Genomic DNA, 20,602 nt, shown 5'->3' with positions numbered 1-20,602 from the left:
CCGGGCCGGGCAGGCCTGCGGGACTCATGGGGCGGGGATATGGCCCGTGCTGTCTGGCCCCGTCGTGTTCATCCCGGGACGGGCTGAGCTGCGCTCCTGGGTCGCCTTGCAGAGGGAGGGGGCTTGGGGCTGGCCAGGATGTTAGTGCGAGGTGGTCCAAGAATCTCGGATGTGCTTCCTGCTTTTCTCGGGGAGATGGAAGTAAAGCATCTGTGGTGCTGGGAAGTTGCTGCGTGAAGCCTGCGACTGGTGCGACCGCGGGGGTTAATGGAGCTTGGGTTTAAGTTTCTGCATGTGGGAGTTGTGCGGTTTGCAATGGGCTGGGGACGGCGGGAGGGAACGGGACGGGGAAGGTCCGAGATTTGCGTCTGATGTGTGCGCGGTGCCTTTCAGCGTCGCTGAGATGGCTCCCGCAAAGAAAGGCGGCGAGAAGAAGAAGGGGCGCTCTGCCATCAACGAAGTAGTAACTCGGGAATACACCATCAACATTCACAAGCGGATCCATGGCGTGTAAGTTCTTTTTATCAGCGAAATTTGCCTTCTGTGAAGTGGCATTTGGAAGTGGGTTCGGTAGGTTTTAAAGAGCAGAGAAGGACTTCCCTTAGAGTGTTGTGTTTGTGGTCCCTTGTGCCTCTGTTGTGTCGCAAGGCAGAAGTTCTGTACCTGTGCAACCCAAGCCTTGGCTTGTGGCTTTCAGGAATAAGCCCGTTTCTGTGACTGTGAGTGTTCTGGGACTTAAGCTAAAGTTAGATCAGTTTACTTCTGTCATTCTTTCCCAAGCAAATGCTTAAACTTCAGCCCACTGAGAAAGTTCCAGAAATTAAATACTGCTGTAGTCAAATTACTGGTTTCATGTTTATCACAGAGTTGTGTGAGGTGTAAACTGGGATATGATTTGTGTTAAAGGATATTTGTTGTGTGTAGGTAAGAGAAGCTTTTTGATTGACCAGATGCTGAACCTCATGAAGCTGTAGTGGAGAAGTGCTTCAGAGGAAGCTGCAGTGCCCTTGCATTCTGTTTGTGTGCCTGCAAGCACATGGAAGACACCATCCAAATCCAAGCAATTGGTGCAGTGGCTGACATGGAATAGGAGAGAATTGAGGCAGTGGAGCATTGCAGAACCATGGCTGGGAATGGGAGACAGTGGTACTCTGGCAATAAGGTGTTCTGGCCTTGCCTGTTGGTTGGCACTTCATTCTGTTTTAATGCTGGTGATCCTTCTGTCCACCTTTCTTTTTGGGCATGATATGCTAGAGTTAAATGCTTTTTATTTAGTGCTTGTCTCACTTGGCATCAAGTACCCACTTCCCATTTCTAGCACAAAGTATCAACAGCAGTGTGCACATAATATAACTGAATATAACCCACTGTGGGACCTTAGGCACTACTGGCACAGCCCCTGTCACAGTGTGGGTATAATAAATATGGCAGAACACTCGTAATGCAGCTCTTAATTCTGCTGTGGATGCCCAGTCCTGCAGGATCTGGCCACAATGGGCATGGGACAGGCTGTACTGGGGGAGAAAAACAATTCTGATGGTGGTGTTGGTGCAGTCCTGATAGTGTGAAAGAAGGTAACTATCAGGTACTGTTCAGCAAAAGTTATTCTGATATTCAGAATAACATCAATTTTGTTCTTCTGCTGTTTATTTCAATACTGATACAGTTCTATCATGGTTATGTTTATGTTACTATTGTTGCACTGCTTTGCTCATAGGGGTTTTATTCAGAGTGTCTGTGACACCTCTGAGCTCTTCAGTGTTACTGAGATATTCAAACGTGTTGACATTAAAATGAAGGCTTAAGATCCAGGAGATCTTGTGGTTGCAAAATTTTACTGAAATTATTCTCCCTAAGTGGTTTCTATTAAAGTTAGCATCTGCCTGCCAGGGTGAAGGTCTACTCAGGCTGGGTCAGCAGTTCTAGTTCAGGCTGGTTCTTGTCAGACTGTTCAGCACAGTGCTTGGGGAGGGGGTTATGTCGGGAGAACACATGGAACAAGTGTCTAATGCCGACAGTGTCCTCAAGTTAAAGAAATGGCTCTTGTGTTTGTCCCAGGGGATTCAAGAAGCGAGCACCACGCGCCCTCAAGGAAATCCGCAAATTTGCCATGAAGGAGATGGGTACTCCTGACGTCCGCATTGATACCAGACTCAACAAGGCAGTCTGGGCTAAAGGAATAAGGTGGGTTTTTGCCATTTTCTTTACTGGCTAAAGGAAAAAACGTGAAGGATTAGGAAAAAATAGTATACTTCTTGCAGTATTTGTGTTTTCTTTGCAAATGCTTCTTTCTTGTGGTGCGCACACTAACCTAATCTGTCACCTCTGTGTTCTGGTCAGCTACCCTGGCATGTTTGTAACAAAGCTTTGGTGAACTCTGGGTTTGAAAGAATTTTCTTCTACTTTTAATAAGAATAAAGCAAAGGAAAGAAGGAGTGCAGGTTTGGGGGTTGAGGGCAGGAAAGAGAAAGGATTGGGGTACTGTAATACTGTAGTACCTTGATCCCTGTTGCAGCAGATAGTTTTTATAAACCTGATCTTTCAGTGCTAGCTACAATCCCAGGCTGAGTGGGATTTGTGCAGTGTGTCTAAACAGGATTAGGTTTTGAAGCATGCTGAACAAATGCTGCAAAAAGGAGGTGTATTTTCAACAGGGCCATTAATCTTTTCTTGACAGTACAAAAAAATAAGTAGTTTGGGGACCAAAAACTACTTGTGTTAAATCACTGCTACTAAGGCAGCTGATATGACATGTGTCAAATGGTCCAAAAGAACTCCTGTGGGGAGTGGGACCTTTTAAACTGTAATAAAAGGTTAACTGATTGGGATTGATGCTTTGAGAGATGCACATGGGTTTAAACCATGTCTTCTGGGAGTTAGATCCCTAGGTCTGGTCAATGACATACATAAGAGTGCTTTGCCAAGACTCCCTCATATTGACTGGTGCAAGTGCAGTCTGTGGAGCAAGGAGTCACCACATCAGTCTTTCCAGTGCGAATCAGCAGTTTTTACTAGTTAGAATACATAATGTATGCAAAGTAAGGTATCTTCCTCTGGAAGGATCAGCAGAGGCCAAAATCACCATGTTGGCTGGTATGGTAGTCAGTGACCTACATAAATTAGTGAAAAATGCTTTTGACAGGAAGGGAATAAAGCAAAGCCAGTTCCTGTGTCTAACTGCTATGTCCACCTGATGTAATAAGTATGTTCTTAAAAAAGCCTGTTCTTGCAGCTGGGAGGAGGAGCAGGTTCCTTCACATAGTACTCTGAGCAGGAGTCTCCTAAAATCTTGAGTTCAAAGTGGCAGGTTATGTGGAAAATGGTGTGGAGAAAAAATTCTGTGCCTCCCCTTAGAGCATATTTTGGGCATTACTAGGTGAGGACACTAAGCTGTGATTTGCCTATTACAAACAAAATCATTAAACAATTTAGTTAACGATTCCATGGGCTTTGTGAGGAAGAAATTATGATCAGTTTTGTGCCCATAAGTAAGATCTTGGTTCAGGCTTGATGCTCACTAGAATTTCCACAGCTTCTGACATAAAGATAGGCAATACTCTTTGAGTTTTGACAGAGGCCTTGGGCTTTCAGGGTAGATTGTTGCAGTTTTTCCTCACTATTTTATATTGTAGTAAGAAATGCTTGTTACTAACAGCTGCTTGCTGGTCATGTTCACTTGATGATCATCTTCAAGGTGCATTTCCTCAGTAGTGGACTGATGATGCACTTCTGACTTTATGCTTCTAGTGGACTATGAATTTATTTTACCAAAGGCTCAGTTAAATCTTACCTGCTAACTTGAATAAAACCAAGCAAAACAAAGAAACAAGAAAGAGCTCCTTTAAGGCAAACAATACAGTCTATTAAGGTACAAGATCTTGCTCTTGGTATGATGTTGAGGAAGAACTTTCCTATGAATTCATGGGTTTCACACTTCACTGCAGATTAATCTGCCACCTTCATTTCAGGAACGTTCCTTACCGTATCCGTGTGCGTTTGTCCAGAAAGCGCAACGAGGACGAGGATTCACCCAACAAGCTGTACACTCTGGTTACCTACGTACCAGTCACAACATTCAAAGGTAAGGAAGGTGTTCATGCATCTCCCATGCTGTGTCTCTGAACAATAAGCAAAGCAGGACAGCTCCTCCTGCAGTGCAAAATTCAGATGAAAAGCACACTGTAAGAGTCAAACCGCGGGCTTAACGTGGCTTTGCTGTAGGGAACAGGGCTCCCTGATCCACATCAAAAAGGAGTGAACTGATCATGTAAATTTTGAGAGATTGAAAAACACAGGCCATAGTCACTAGGGTAGTCACTAAGCCCATCTTCTACTGTTAAAACTCAGGCAGGTTAAGCTCTCTCTGCTTGTCATCTGATGAAAATCAATTCTGTAAATGCAACTAAGTTTTTGTTTTAGCGTTTGCAGAAATACTTGTCTATATAATTTGCTGTTCCAGAAGTAGATCAGCAGACTACCCTTGAAATTGTAGGTGTACTTTCTTGGGAGGACTTCCATATATATGACAGGTGGTGGTCTTGTTTTGCAGGTCTACAGACAGTCAATGTGGATGAAAATTAAATGGATTTCCATTACAATAAAACTATAAATATATTCTTCAGTTGTTTTTTTTTATTGTCCAATCTTTTCAAGCTCTCAGCTGTGAAGCATTGAGTTGAACAGGTACCAGCCTTTTAAAATATCTTGCTTTCTTTGAATTTGAACATAAAGTTGTAATTTACTTGAAGATACACTAGATTCTGTTACATGTGAATGGAATAAGGAGGAGATTCAAATGTTCTTTGTGGGTGGCAGAGTTGTGGTGGGTTTGTTTTGTTCTGGGTATTAAAGAGCCTTTACACAGGTATTTTAAGTTAAGTTCAGTTTGTTTAAAAACAAAACAAGAAAAATTCAACCAAAACTGCTAGATCAATATTTCATGTATGTAATCTCATGTGGATGATGCGCCCCACTGGCCTCTTAGGCAGACTCAGTAGGCTTCTCCCAAAGCAGCTCTGTGTACAACACAGAAACAGGGTTTTGATTAGTGAAATAATTGTGATCTTGCTACTCCAGGGTATTTATTTAAAGCTGTAGGGACTAAAGGCACTTAGGCTTCCCTAAACCAGTAAATACTGTCAATGCCACTTTTGTACAAAAAGGGTTTATTGAAAAGTGCATGTTTTCACAGACCAACATCAGAAGCACAGTCCATGTACACTTAACATTTCAGCAAGACATAAAAATTGGAATACAATCAAATATATTAAAATAGTTTCAATTACCAGCATTGAAACAGTTTTCAGTATTAGTGCAAAAAAAGGCAACCGAAACAAACTGTGGACAGCAGATGAGGAGTGTTTTCCCCTGCTTAAAAAAAAAGGCAACTGGAGCCAGCCTCTGCTCTCCCAATGCAGAAGAGGGCTTCAGTTCTTCACACTGTAGACAGATGTTTCCTTTTACATTCAAAACAAGAACATAATAAGTCAATGGCACAGAACCTACACACCCTTTTAGCTTTTAAAGCTCTTAAACTGAAAACCACAGACCAACAAATTGGATACCAGAAGTCCACTGCCAACTGCAAGCCTTTTACAGTATGTCCTTTGGCATCATTTCAGTGCATTTCATTTTTTATATGTTTGCTTTGCTACTACTGCATGCTTGGTTTTGCATGTTCACTCCGTGACTGGCAGCTCATTCCATTTGTTCTGAGACTGTATTGATTTAGCTTTGCATTCTCAAGCTTTGGTTTCAGTTCTAAGGGTTTTTCAAAGAAGTTAACTAATGATTGTTCAGTCAAGAGGGAGGCTAAAATATGTTCAAAAGAGACAGTCCAGTCCCCTTCAGTCATAGGTGAAGGTTGAGAGTCTTTGTGAGGGCTCTTCACAGTGTCAGTAAAAACAGCATCCTGCTCTGAAGCAGAGGCCTCGGGCTGCAAGTCCTCGGTGAACTCATCTGAGCCACTCCCCAGGCTGAGGCTCCTCTGTCCTACTTCTCCAATCTGAAGTAACAGTGTGGTCACAGTGGCAATGGCTTGATACAAATCGTTCTCCTCTGGATCTTCATGAAACATGCTATACAACGTTTTGCAGAACTGAATGAACTCCTTCTGTAAAAGGATGAAAAACCAGCATCAAAGTCCTGAACAGCAACGCTAAGGATCACTGCAGGAGTCAGGCATGGCACGGGAGTGCAAAGGCAGGTGGAGTGCTGTGTACATTTATATGTTCTTTTATAACTTCTGCCTGCTTTTAAAAAACTGTTAAGAGAAAGGATTTCAACCCCCAGTGGTGCTAGGAAACCCTGTGCTGAAATCAAAAAGGGAAGAGGGCAGTGAAGTATTTTGATGAAGGAAATCAGGACCTGTCTATGATCTATGGGCAAGTGACAGACAAGGCAAGAGAAAATCTGGTGGCTGCACACACAGAGTGGGTTACGATCAAAGTAGCCATCACAGGCCTGCAGGCAAATTTCCCTTCTGTTTCTCTCCCCTCTTTCCCAGCTCTTCTAAAACAATTCAGAGATCTTCCTTGCCCAGCTCCTTTTGTCTCTGCCTTGCTCACCCATTTCAGGTGGTTTTCTGGCTGCAGAGGATGTCTCCATATATCCTGTTAGGAGAGCTGTGAGCCCTCGGTGAAATGATGCCTGGAGGAGATCGTGAGCCCCTGCAGAGCTGACAGGCTAGGTACATGCCACCCATTTAAAACTTCATTTAGCAACACAAGCACAGAAGGGATTCTGGGAGCAGTCCCATCTTTCTTTGCATGTCTGTGCATTTGTTTTATTAGCATGGGGCCTTTTCCCTCCAGTAGCTTTCCTTATGCCAACAACACAGAAAGCTACCGGCATTAGGAAACAGATGGTAAGACTGTGACAGCCTTCAGCTGTCTTCCTGCAGTTCTAGTCAGTGTTTGGCTACGACAGGGCATGTTCCAGGTGTGGTGGACTAAAGTTACTGCTTTGGTGCAGAGGAGGTATGGAAAAACAGAACAAAATGTGCATTCTAGGGAATTCTTTGGCTTAGGAGGAGGCCTTTTTCCAGCCTGCATAAGCCTGTTTGCTTGCATGTTCTGCTGCAGGTGAGGGTGACTCTGAAATTCTATCCACCAGCCAGTCTGAGCAGAGGGAACTGTTAGGAAGGTAGTTTTTTTGAAAGTGAAAGTTTTTAAGCACCTGCTCCCTGAATCAGAGGAGCCCAATCCTCAATGCCTAAAGGACTGAACCCAAGTTCAGTTGTACTGCAGTTACACTTCATGAGAGAGAGCCAAACTGTTGAATTCAATAATTTCATTTTGAGTACACTTCTTTAAAAACAGGGTACAGCCTGTAAGGTACATACCTGGCTCATTTTTGGCAATTCTTTTTCAGTTTTAGTATCCTTTTCTTTGGCCAGATCCTTCAGCATCTGCTTCAATTGCTTTTGGTAATCTACTGCATCACCTTTTTTGGAGCAGATATAAAAACTAGAATTAATTTTCAAGTCACTGGAGTAAATTTACATTTCAAAATAAACCCCAGAGAGCAGAGATAACATGGTAGGGATCACAAGTGGAAAGTTGATTATCTCATGCACTCACATGAGAGAGCCATTCTGGACATACCGTTTGATTTTCCAATGACTAGTGGTCTTGATGTTGACAGCAAAGGATTCTTTAATGGTGACTGGCTGTCTCGTTCATTTTCTGTGAGAGCTATCCAAGAAATGTGACAAATTTAATCCTTTGAATTAGACATAACGGTTATTTATTTTTCTAAAATTTGCATACTTGATGAAAGCGAAGTAATTGTGCAAAGATGTTTTGCAAACGCTTTCAAGGAATGTCATTGAATCATACTGTAAAATGTTCCTGTAAGACTGGTGCTGCACTTGGAAGCTTGCCAAGAACTTCACATTTAATTAAAAACTTTGCACAGAGGAACTACCACAGAATGTTGTCACCTAATCAAAACTGGATCAAGATATACAAGGAGATCTCTACTGTTCATGGACTACAAGCCACTCAAAAACATTATTTCAGTTCGTATTTTGTCTGAAAGTAACCATAGAATTGGCTGCAAAAGATCTCTGAATGCAACAGATGTGTGAGCTTTGACATTGTAATCTACACATTTCATCCAAAAAGGTTCCATGTGTAATTAACAGAGTAATCTGTAAAATGCAGTGAGTGTAACTACAAATGCACATCCTGTATGCTCCAAGCTGGAAGGAAGCAAGATGGGGTTCTTCATTAAGCAGCTTTTTCCCAAAAGCAGGAGATTTTTTTGGGAAACTGAGTTATTAATTTTCTTTCAGATTTCTTACCTGGTGGGATATGCAGCTTATAAAGTAACTTTATCTTTTCATTCATTTCTCCATTATACATAACATCTGCAAGGAAAGTAAAGAACAAGGAGGAAGTGAACCAGAGCATTTACTTCCACAGTTTAGAATAAATCAGGTATGTCTCTGTGCACAAAGGACAGTTGTTTACATGGACAATAAACATATGGCCAGTGTATAACTTCATTTTGTGCCTGTCAATGAGGAACAGCAGGTGACAGCCATCTGTTTTGGTCTTTGTTCTTGTGAAATAGACTGGGAGCACCTCACCCTATGGAGCTTCAGCATCATTTAAAAATATCAAGGGCAGTGGCAGGGAATCTAGTAAAGGCTGCTTGCTGCCACAGATTTACAGAAATGTGAGAGGGGGGAGACAGATAATGTTGGGGACATCATACATATTCATATGTATGATATTCTTACATATTCTTAGTATTTCTCCCCTTCAGCCCTCACCTCTGTTCTATAGTGTAAGCCCAAAGGAGGTAACTATTTCACATGTAATATAATTCACATTTTCAATGGCCAGTAAAAATTAGATTCTAAACTTTCAAATGCACTCAAATACTATGGAGAACTTTAAATTAAAAGTTGTATCCCTCTAAGAATCAAATAAAAAGAGAATACAGGGTGCCTTAGTGTTCACATTAAAAAATCTAAAAATCCTTAGTGCAAAGAATACAAAATCACTGATTTTTACTGAAGCTTTGAATTTCATTTTTTCCATGTGAGGTCAAACATCCGTTGAGATCTGACACTTTCTCCTCAGCCAGATTTTGGACAGGCAGTTTCACCTATTAGGACAGCTGGTGGTTTCAAGACCAACCCTAGCATAGCCCTCAGTCACTGCTGGCCAGATTTTTTTTGTTCTGCTTACTGCCAACATGCAAGGCAGGCAGCAGTCAGCTGTGTAAGTCTGCAAGAAGCAGTTTCAAAGAGGTACATTGAGATTTCAGAGGTATACTCAGAGCACCAACTCAGTAGAGAGGATTTCCCAGCATTCTGTGCAGAACCAAATATAATTCTTCACTCATACAAGATTTTCAATAAAATTAGTATTGTCTGAGAAAATATTCTAATGCAACATTCAGTCATGTCCTCAGGCTGTCTTTTAAATCCAATTGACTTCAGCTGATTGAAACACAAAAAGAATGAGTAAAGGTCACTGATACAGGGAATTACACATAGGGGGATAGAATATAAGAAAATAAAGATAGTGTAGAAAGTAATCTTACCCCTAAGGAGTTGCAGCTGGGCCAATTACCAAAGATTAGGAACAGGCCTGACTTTAACAGGCCACAGTTGTAACCAATGAGAAGAAGAGTGCTATGAAAGAGTGGGTTGGCTAGTTGAGAAGGGAAATGGAGCCAGTTGGCTACTTTGTGAAGAAGAAAGAGTCAGTGCTTGGAGGAGCTGCCCACAAGAAACACCAAGAAGGTATGAAACCTTTACAATAAGGAGACAACACTATGGAACCCCTGCAGTAAGAGGACAACAATTACAAGCCCTAGAAACCATCCTCTCTCTGTGCCAGTTATGTGGCCTTTTACCACTGCTCTCTTCCCCCATGCCACCCCCAGCCCAGCCGATACCCAAGCAGCTGGCGAGCGCCTTGAACTCGATGAGCTGGTCCATGTTGTCGTCCAGCAGGCGGAAGGTCCTGTGGGCCAGCAGCTCGGTGTGCTCCCCGCAGGTCCAGGGCGAGAGCAGGCGGTACAGGCCGGCGAACTGCTGGGCGTCGATGCGGTACTGCTCGGCGTACGGCCGGCTGGGGTCATGGCGCTCCGGCACCGCGCTCCCGCCAGCCCAGTAGCACCTGAGCAAGTGTTCCCTCTAGGAGAGATGGACACACACAGCGGTTGTTGTGGGGCATGGCAGCAGAGAGCACGACTGGCAGAAAAAGGCATTCACATCAAACTACACTGTAACGTGCTCAAAAATCGCTCTGCAAGATGTCATAGTGATACCAAGATCATTCTTGTGTGAAAAAGCAAATCTTTCATCTGAGCAGCCAGCCACTCTCACAATTTCCAGTGGATAATTAATAAATACAAAGGGAGACAGGGCAGATTCTTGAAAAAAAATCACTGTGGGTTACTGAAACTCTGTTTGATCACATCTGACCCAGTATGTTCCTTAGCAGTTAAAGGTACAGAGGATCACAAGAAATGTGGAGTAAGCATAGGCTTGACCTGCTCATTTATTCTCTCTCAGACCTCTCCATTTGGATACTGTAGTATTAATCTTTTGTTAGGGACAGGCAAAACAAAGAGTCTCAACAAAGCAAGCTGTCCCTGGGAGAGCAAGGGAAATAAAATAGGAACCACTACCAGAAAATGAAATTAGGGGAAGCTAGTCAAAGATCCAAACCAACAGCGAGGAGCAGGAGGGAAGCACTGAAGAACAAGCCCCAGCAGCATGATCTTACAACCACTAATGGAGGCAGGATACAGCTGCTCTTGGTGACAAAGCCGTGTAACACTAACAACATACCACAGTCATATTCTCAGTATTTATGGCTGTGAACAGTACACAGAAGAAATGGTCCATTAAGGGAAATAATTACAGCTTGGACCTCTAAATCAAGTATAGTTGTACAAGCATAGATGTCCCTGTCTCCAACTTTATTGTGTGTTTCATCAAACATCAGTTTGACAGAAAGGAACTGAAACTGCTTTTAGTTTTTAAAAAACCAAAAAACAAACCTGTGAGAAAATTTGGAACAAATGGCAGGGACACAAGGTTGTGGGGTTTGGGATTTTTTTTCCCCATGGAGAAGAGAGTCTGCCTTTAAAGAGCATTTAGAGAACAGGATTTAAAAGCACTGCCAAGTTCCCAATGAGCACAGCTACATAATATTTAATTTATTCTGCATGTGAAAGTTAACAGAAGCTAGCTTGTCAGGGGCCATTTCCAAACAGAAAGTTAGAAAGGATCTCAGGAGCAGTTCTCTGAACAATCAGTACATTACTGTTCCTCTTTAACAACTGCACAACCACAGAAAGGACAAAATGGCAAGATCCCACCCAGGGAGCACAGCCCAGGCAGAGGACGGGAGGTGAATGCTGCACTGCCAAGCAACAGCTGGAAGTTATGCCAAAGAAGCCTCTATGATGTGCATCCCCTGCTTTTCAGGGAGACCAACCTTAAACAAGTCATACAATTCCTCTAAATCTTCAGGAAGAATTGAAACGTCTGGGATGACAACTCTGAGCTTAAAAAGAAAGAGAATCATGTTAGTGACATCACTGACACGGGCAGACTCACAAGCTGTCCTTAGGTGGAACCAGCTGAAAACCACTTGAAAAAAATCTTTGTGCTGTTTCTCCCTTCTTTAGGTTCACCAGTTGGACAGATCCATGAAAAGAGAAATCCCTCAAGGGTTATTAGAAACAAAGACAGGAAGTCCCTAAGCTACAGGTCACTGAGGCCAGGGAGGCATTGCATGGTGCTGTCTCTCCTCTTCCCCAGGCATCTGCCAAGGGCTGGCCACAGTCACAGATAAGGTGCTGGGCTGGACAGTCCTGCAGCTGTTCAGAACTTTAAAGCCACCCTAAACTACGATAATGCACATGGCTGCCAAAGAAAAACCATCAGCATCCCAGGGAAAAGCTTTTTGCAGAGTCAGCAATGATTTTTCAAGACCTGGTGGCCCCTTTTTATAAACTAAACCCAGGTGTCTCCAGAGGCAATGCTGAGCTACCTCAGTCAGAACAATACCCTGCTCACCACGTTCTGCTTGGTTGTATCTTCGTGGCTCTGCAGGACACGGATCCGGTGTTTGTAGCGCATGTGCTCTATCTGCTCCACAGAGTGATCTCCAAATTTCTGTAAGAGAGGAACAGAATTTTATTATTTCTGTTGTGTTTTATGATACCTGTATTAATTGGAAATACACTTTTAAAGTGCAGTGAGACCTTGAAGAAAAACCATACGCAGTCTCTAATTCATCTAGGTACTCATACTACACCTAGTCTTGTGCATGAGAGCACTTCAGTCATGGAATCTGTAAAGATGTGTATTAACTTTCCAAAGTGAATCAAACCTTCTTCTTTAAAATTCTAACTTAACTGACTAGTAGATACAAAGAATTCTTTTACCTCATAGGAGTCATGAATCAGGTTTGCTATTTCAGTCACTGGAGAGGGTTCCTGGTCGTCACTGAAGAATGCATGGTGATTACCAATAGGTGGCAGAGGGCTTTCCTCGTTTTTGACATGCTCTAAAAACCTGAAGACAGGAAATGTGTAAGAACACAGATCACATTGCACTGTGCTCTTCTCAATTCAAATATGCAGATAAGTCTTATGGCTCAGATTTAGAAATAAATTGAGTTTTGGGCAAGCTAGACTTTTCAAAAATGCCCTTGTGATTACTCATCTGAGGAACTGTAAGCCAGCCAAATGACTAAATGCTGCCCAAGGAAGAAAACTTCTGTCTCCTTGAAGTCTGGAGCAGGAAGCCTGTCAGTCCAGGGAAGGCACGGAGAGCAGCAGTAAATATTGCACACTGACGCAGGCGATGCAGGTCTCGGAGTGCCAGGAAATTTCACAGGACATCTCGTCCGACATGCAAAGCCATTGTTTGAGGCAGACACTGCGACAGCAGCAGCAGGGTGACACAGAAGGGCCCTGGTGCTTACTGAGCAATGCCTTTGCTTTAGGGCAGAAGAGCCTGAGATGAAAGGAGCACTCCTGTGTGGCCATACCTGCTCAGGATCATCAGGGCCTGCCCATCGTCCTTGCTGTTACACAGATCCACAGCGTTGGCTTCCAGTATGGCCAAGCCCAGCTGGAAAATGGCTTTGATGCCATCATAGAAGAAGCAGTCCACAACATTCACAGCACTTTCCAGGGGCATGATGCTGAGGAAAAGGGTAAGGAACCAGGAAAGAGAGATGGAAGCTAGGGCTGTCAGATCCTTCATATGTTCAGCCAGCTCTGGAAGTTGCTCTTTTATAAGCTCTTCAAACACTGACTGGTCTACCTGAGCACCTACAAGTTATAAAGGAACAGCATTAGTCAGGACTGACACAGCAAAAAAAAAAAAAAAATTTAAACTAATCACTGCTGTCAACTGTTAACTGCAAGACTTTCTTAAAATTTAAACAGGCAAGGTACACACACATCTACAGTGAAAAATGCCACTATCATCCTGCTGCCCAACCGCTGTGTCCATAAACCTTACTGTACAACTTTCTGCAAAAAGTGTGTTAATTCTAAGTGCCTTTAGGGTGCAATGAAATAGCAATAGCAGCAGCTGTTGGTCTTGGCTACAAAAGCACATAATAATTAAGTGCTAGCAAAAGCAATCTTAAAGCATTTTATTGCTCCACTTGGGATGTATGCAGTAAAAATAAGACAGTACACATTCCTCTCTGATGTATGTACTCAAGTAAGTGGGCAGCAAAGGTTTTGCTTTAACTGAGAAAATGTAGGATGGAAGTCCAGATATGCCTACACACACCAAGCAGGAAGAATAATATTTACATGAAAGTACATGCACAGATACAAATATATACTTACAAGCATATGTATCTACACATAAAGAACAAAAAGCCCAGATAAAAGATTTCCTAACTGTCCCAACCAGTTTTTCCAAAGGAGCAGATCTGGGCTCTGGTTTAGCTACTAGTTCAGTTCTGCTTTGTCAGCACCTGTTACAGAATCAATGTAGTTTCATCTCAATGAAGCAGACTGTGTCTACAAACCAAATTTGCCACATCAGGGCTTTGACCAAAGACACTGCAAGTTAAAAATATTCCTGAATATAAAATGCAGTCAGCTTTTCAGTTATTTTGTCTTTCTTTTCAAGTTATTTAATTTCTTTCTTATAGTCCATATTCTGCTAATATTAGGACACAATTTTAATTGCTGAAACATATATATCCCTAGCACTCAAAACTTCTGTTGTTCAAAAGCAGAATATAACCTGGACAATCTGTGGCAGAGAGCCAGCACGTTTTGGCTTTGCAGCCAAATCATAGGGAAAAAAATAGCTATGACATTTCTCTGTCTTAGAACCGTTCATATCAGGCCCCAAAGAGATTCTGCTGGTGACTGAACAAACATTACAGCACCACAAATCAAAAATAAAAGTCCATGGACATCCAAAAAGCTTTTGAGAAACACATCAAGCATGATGCTTTGAAGAAAAAGCTTCCTGTAAATAGAAGAAAAGGAGAAAAACAGACTGGAGTTACTCGACAGAGGGAAATTTTTGTTTGGGTTTTTTTAATAAGCTTAATGCAAACAATTTAATAGCCATAGTTAACACAGACCCAAAAAACAGAGCTGGATTTAGAGGTATTTGAAGGAAGCCAGAGACAGATAGGCAAGACATATATAAATAGATCATTCCAGACTTAGAGACTGCACGAGCAAAACCAGAGCTTTAAAAGGAACATGCAACACTGCCCAGATCTTTCACAGATCTTACAGTAAGTGCTGCCACTGTAGATGAAAGTCAAGCAGATGTATTAAAATGGACTTTTCTGTCTGTTTTTTCATTAGGCTCCCAGAAAATATAAAATCTGAGCAAATGAATCTGTATTACAGCATGAGACCATAATGAGGTAGGAAAATACCAGGGCTTGCATGTGAAAAATGATGACCTTAGATGCAAGATGACATCTTCAGGACTGAAAAGGCAAATCTGAGAAAAGAAATAAGGTTTTCAGTGTTTCAAGTTGATGAGAGTGTAACAGGTAAAGTGGGGTAAGATGCCCTGCTGGATTATGCAGGGGATGGAAAGGTCATGGTAATTGAGAGTAGGATATGCTGACCCTTGCCACCACTCTTGACCCATATACAACTTGTTTCTACCTTGCACCTATCTGCCTATAATTTCCTCTATGCATTGCAGAGAGGAGAAGGACAGAGGGAATTCCTGAAGAAGGAGCCCTGCCTGCAGGCTTTTCCCATTTGCAAGCAGTGAAATAATGAAAAAGCTTGTGAAAGGGGTCAGAGCTGGCAAAGCTGAAGGAGGGAGATGAAAGAAAGAAGGTTGAGTAGGACTGAATTGCCTAAGTTGTGAAAGCAAAAATTCTAACTAACCACACATATAAATAAATAGAAGATTTTGAAAGTCATAAAGAAAAGCTCTACGACAAAAGGAAGCTTAAAAGGCCTGCTATAACCAAGGTCATTAATTTGGTCGCTGTTTGGACTGCAGAGATTACTGGCTGACACTGCAGAGGAAAGGCACAGAGACGGGTAGCAAGGTCAGAGATCACCAAAGTTATTGAGAGATCAAAATTTGGACAAACAGTATTGGCAGGGTGCACAAAGAGGAAAAGTTTGGTCTTGGAAGTGTTATACAGGAAGAAACAATACAAAGTTTAGACAAGAGCTGGTTGCAAATCAAAAAGAAAGTTGACTGAAATGCAGAGCCAAGAACACTAACTCAAGCAACAGGAACCAGAGGAGGGGCAGGGTAGAGAAGATCAGTAGCAACGATTTGGGCATGTTAAGTTCTAGGGTAAAGCAGAGCTGCAGAAATTGTGCTCAGTGAAGCAACAATGCTGCAAAACTGCACCAGTGCCACTCAGCCAGGGAGAGCAGGGCAGCTTCCAAACTGAATTCCTGGCTCTTCACACTGTGGTGAGCTATGACAGTAGAGAGACACAACACTCCTTCCTTGGGATAAAGAGGGCCAGAAAACAGACAGGACAACCAAAACTTTCAGCACTTACACAATGTAGGCTGTAGCCATGGCAAGTGACAGGCAAGATACAAAGCACAAATCAAGAACAACTCAAGGCAGGGATATGGCTGGCCAAGTGAGACAACTCAGGTGAATAGCAGAGAATGCTACTTAAGGGCAATAACCCAGCAAGCATCAGAAAGTTCTGAGTAATCCAAAGCACACTGTTGATATCTGGAAATGCTTGAGCAGTGTTTCTAAAAGCTGTGTTTCTCTCCTTTAATCAAGGAAGGAGACAGACAAACATGGAAGTCAGTAATCAAAATAGGAGTTTAAAGTCATGTCTGGAGACAAGAAGAAAAATTATGACAAGTGAGACAATGCCCAGTCCACTAGCAGAAAATACCAATGGCATTCAAAGCATCACAAAAGATGCTAAACATCCAGCTAAACTTTGGAATAACTCAGCTTTAACTTACCCTCTTGACAGTTCAGTGACAAGACAGAAACTGAGCAGTGACACAGTCTCTAGAGGGAGGTATGACAACCCCATCCTTGAAGGAAAAGACTGGAAATCTTCTCAAGTGTCTCTTTCCACTCCACAGGCAGCACAAGAGTGCCCAGACCATTTCTAGCTCCCAGAACCACTACTGCCAGGGATTTGCTCCTATCTTCACTTCCTCACACGTGACCCTGGTCCCTCTCTTTGCCACAGCAAGGGTGTAACAGCAGATGCTGCAGCTACAGACTAAGGTTAGCATTAAAAAGGGAAAAGCTATCAAACATTTCTGTAAGGGAAGTGACTCCAAAGAACAAATACTGCTTAGCCCCTCTCTTTCTGTGCATTAGGCAGTCTGCACAATGATCTTTAAAATAATGGCATTGTGCAGGAGTACTATACAGCACTATACAGCACACATAGTGCATGGCAGAGGCACTTGTATCAGCTCTCATTACAAAGGGCTAGTGTAGATGCAAGCCTGCATTGCTCCAGCAGCCAGGCAATTCAGACAGTTAGATCACAAAGCAGATCTTTCCTACGTTCATCTTAAACAGCCTGAGTCTCTAACACTGCACACTCCTAGCCAAGACCCACAAGCTCTTCTATTTATGCAAGAGCCAGAAGTGTCCCCACATTCTGACCAACAGGAAAGAAAAAAACAAACTGTGAAGTTGAGCATGTATTTACAGATTGTGCAGCTCAAACCCTTCAGACCAAAACCAGCCCTGGCTGGAATCTGAGCAGCCAATGCTGCTGCCCCTGAACACCACACAAGCAGATGGAGCACCTCATCCAGCTGACCCTGAGCATTTTCCCCACCCCTGTGCCACATGGCTGCCCCTTCCCAGCCTGCAGGGCCAGGAACACGAGCTCACCTATCACTCGGTGGTTGAAGTAATCCGGCAGCATCCGCTCACACACAGCAACCAGCAGCCAAAAGGCTTCTTCCTCTTTGGCATACAGCAGCAACACGGAGGTCAAAATATTCATAGACTTACAAGGGCAAAGAAGAAAATGAGATTTGTTAGTGACAGCAAATCCTACTGACAAGAGCTCAACTGTGGCTATTTTTATAGAAAGAAAAGTAGCCTAACAGGATGTAAAGAACTAAGAAAAAAAAAGCAAGAAAAACCAGCAGCAAGAAAAAGAGAGAATACACAGCAAATACATAATTGCAACCCACAGGCATAGCAAGTTTTCTAATCTTATGTATACTGCTTTTTGTAAGAGCAATAGGAAACAATGGAGAAAAGCACAGCACTGGATTTGCCAAGATACAAAGCAGGTAACTGATACTGCAAGATGTTTAGGGGCTGCTTTCACTGCCCCCTATTCCTGTATCAGGACCACTCTGATGTCAATCAGAATTCAGGGAGCTGACCAGCTAGACAAATGACTCTCATCATTTATCATCAGTTTTGGAAGAAAGTGGCAGAAAGGTTCATTAAGCCTGTGCCCCAGTGCACTACATAAAATCTCATCTGTGCAGGCCAATTCACCCTGCACTGCTTCCAAGTATTGTCCAAGAAATGCCCTTTTCAACAAGCAGAAGCATCAGAAACAATTTTTTCCCTTCCTGTAACTATAAATGCAGTTTGCAAAATGCTGAAGGAATATTGTTGGCAGAACAGAGCCTTTTGGTGAGACTATGTCGTCATTTTCCAAGGAAAAATGACATTTAATATCTAAAACTATGTACTTATCCAACTAAAAGGCCTTTCTTTACAAAAAGGACCACTAAAAGCACTCTTAAGAGAACAACAGAAGGGGAGGAAGCAGCAGGGAGCACAATCCCGCTGGGAATGTCCCACCTGGCAGTATCCTATTTTGGGGTTCCTGTGTGCGTAGGCGGTGAGCACCCTCCGGAGGGCGGCTATCCCGGTCTCGCTCTGGAAGGCCGGGTGCTCGGGCAGCGAGCGGTGCAGGTCACGCTCGATCTCCTCCCTTGCCATGCAGCACCTGCCCATGGAGGCCTCCACCAGGTGTATGTAGTAGCCAGGGTGCGAGGCGAGATCCGTCTGCGCGTCTGGAGGCAGCAGGAAGGGAGGAAGAGGAAGATGGGAGTGGATAAGGACGATGCTAAACCTAAGTGTTGTGGGAATACTGCTCAAAAGGGTATAAGCAAGGTGGTTTTCCCCAAGGTCTGTGAATATCCAGACCTAAAAGACAAAGTCCTATCAAAATACACGTCTTGAAAACTAAGTACTAGCAAAGCTTACATGACACAACATCATTCGGAACACCTTGACTGAGCAAAAGATGTCTCCAGCAGAAAGTACTGGTTTGGGTTGAAAGTATTGGTTAAAGATCACCTCATTCCAACCTCCCTGCTGTGGGCAGGGACACCTTTCACAAGACCAGGTTGCTCAAAGCCTCATCCAGCCTGGCCTTGAACACTTCCAGGGATGGGGCATCCATGGCTTCTCTGGGCAACCCCTTCCAAGTGTCTCACCATCCTCACATATTACTGGGAGAAATGTACTCAGCACTGTTCACATCCTTCAAGGAGGAAAAGCTCCACATTTACAAATGCCTGAATATGCCATATATTGGATTAAGGACTAAACTTGAGATCACAGTGTAGGCACATTCTGGCTCTGCCATATCTGTTGATGAAATGAGCTGTTTTTACCATCTCCAGTTTCTGTAAGCCCTGCCAGCATTCAACAAGAAGCAGGAGCAGGTCTGCCAACTTTGAGATTGTCATTATTTTGCAATAATCTGATTTGTCTAGGGCTAACTCGGTATTTACGCTACAATCTAATTGCTGCTTGAAGATGAACATTGTTTTGTGAAAACATGATGCTAATTTTAAATTACATAGATTACAAAGATGTTATTTTGATTCTTCTGTACATCATATGATATCATCATGAGGTAAAACTTTTACAGATCTACCCGGGTACTTCCTTGCATATATTAGTTCAGTTCAGATCATGTCTTTTCCTTAAGCAGTATCACAGGTTACACGTAAAGGACATTTAATTGCACTTGAGAGATTTCTTGCCTAAATGTTTTGCGATCTCCAGAATCAGATGATGCCTACAGCCAACATTTCTAAGCATGCCCACCTGAGAAAAGCAGCCAGAGTTTGCCTCTTAAGGATTCAGGAATTCCCATAGCAACAAGTTTTCTGATTTTCTCGGTGCGAAACATGCACACGGTTCTGCCATACTCTGCAAAATGGTCATCCCACAGGCTCTCTTTGATTTGCTCCCTAGACTGGGAACAAGAACATACATTAAAAAAAAACAAACATCATGTGAGAACTGTTAAACAAAAGCATTTCACATATTAGAAATTCCACAAGGTATTCCATTCCAATGGAAATGGGAAGTCTGCTCTAGGGACTTTGACTTTCCCCACTTTGCATATCTCATTCACCACACAGGGATAAAGATTATATATATCCACCAGAATGAAATGGGGGGAGGGAGAAGAAAAAAATCCAACCTAATAAAAAAGTTGTCCCGTATCTAACTTCTCCAAACAATACATTTTACTAAAAACATCTGTCTGAATATAACCCCAGCTTTTTAAAAACAAAACCTAAAACTCCTACAGCTTTCCCCAAATGTTACATACCTTTCCAAAATCAAGGCCTGGCATTCCTGACTGATGAAAGTCTGACCTTAGTGCTTCTGCATTGAGCAAGTAATTGTTCTCCTTTTCACATTCACTTCTCTCTTTCCCATGTGAAGCCTCTGTTCCCAGACACGCAGGCTCATCATCCCCCAGCGTGCACATGGATCCAAAGGCAAGGCTGTTCTGCAATGCCAGATCAAAGTGGTAATGACTGAAAAGGCTAAGAACTACATCCTCAACTGTCCTCGAAACAGAGCTGGGTTACCCTTTGCCTTTTGCATCAAAACCTTTAACACTTTTCAAGAGGAAAGGTCTTCCTCAAGACTTTATACAAATTGTCATTCATTTGCACGTCAGGAAAAGGGTTGTTACTTTAAAGCAAAAGTTGTTAGCCAATTCTAAGTGTCCTTGATGACAAGCTACCCAATAGTCTTCTCCTGTTATGATTTGAAAGACAAAATCACAGAACAATTTAGGTTGGAGAGGACTATCATTTTCAATTCCCTGCTCAAAGCAGGAGCTCTCAGCCCTGGTTGCTGGAGTCTGTG

At 42.8% G+C, this 20,602-nt stretch overlaps 2 protein-coding genes across 2 annotated transcripts in view; one reads left to right on the top strand and one right to left on the bottom strand.

Annotated features, from left to right (window-relative positions):
* The first annotated feature begins 354 nt into the window (after nucleotides 1-354).
* RPL31 (ribosomal protein L31) lies at nucleotides 355-4,621 on the top strand. The gene is made up of 4 exons (XM_031056163.1): nucleotides 355-510; nucleotides 2,059-2,184; nucleotides 3,969-4,081; nucleotides 4,550-4,621. Exons 1-4 carry the CDS (start codon nucleotides 404-406, stop codon nucleotides 4,579-4,581), a joined length of 378 nt encoding a protein of 125 aa, XP_030912023.1. The 5' UTR covers nucleotides 355-403; the 3' UTR covers nucleotides 4,582-4,621.
* Nucleotides 4,622-5,148: 527 nt separating this feature from the next.
* The window catches only part of TBC1D8 (TBC1 domain family member 8), a 35,252-nt gene continuing 19,798 nt past the window's right edge, over nucleotides 5,149-20,602 (bottom strand). The window contains exons 7-19 of the mRNA XM_031056162.1: nucleotides 20,055-20,237; nucleotides 19,541-19,691; nucleotides 18,281-18,495; nucleotides 17,345-17,462; nucleotides 13,032-13,317; nucleotides 12,424-12,553; nucleotides 12,053-12,151; nucleotides 11,469-11,537; nucleotides 9,916-10,156; nucleotides 8,306-8,371; nucleotides 7,605-7,694; nucleotides 7,343-7,443; nucleotides 5,149-6,112 (exon numbers count right to left, since the gene is read on the bottom strand). Of these exons, the coding sequence (XP_030912022.1) occupies nucleotides 5,654-6,112; nucleotides 7,343-7,443; nucleotides 7,605-7,694; nucleotides 8,306-8,371; nucleotides 9,916-10,156; nucleotides 11,469-11,537; nucleotides 12,053-12,151; nucleotides 12,424-12,553; nucleotides 13,032-13,317; nucleotides 17,345-17,462; nucleotides 18,281-18,495; nucleotides 19,541-19,691; nucleotides 20,055-20,237 (2,208 nt within the window). The 3' untranslated portion in view covers nucleotides 5,149-5,653. The remainder of the gene's footprint in view (nucleotides 6,113-7,342; nucleotides 7,444-7,604; nucleotides 7,695-8,305; nucleotides 8,372-9,915; nucleotides 10,157-11,468; nucleotides 11,538-12,052; nucleotides 12,152-12,423; nucleotides 12,554-13,031; nucleotides 13,318-17,344; nucleotides 17,463-18,280; nucleotides 18,496-19,540; nucleotides 19,692-20,054; nucleotides 20,238-20,602) is intronic.

Source organism: Geospiza fortis, unplaced genomic scaffold (assembly GCF_000277835.1).
Source record: "Geospiza fortis unplaced genomic scaffold, GeoFor_1.0 scaffold192, whole genome shotgun sequence".
NCBI classification, from domain to species: domain Eukaryota; kingdom Metazoa; phylum Chordata; class Aves; order Passeriformes; family Thraupidae; genus Geospiza; species Geospiza fortis.
Note: the sequence above shows the minus strand (reverse complement) of the source record. Positions and strands in the feature narration are given on the sequence as shown.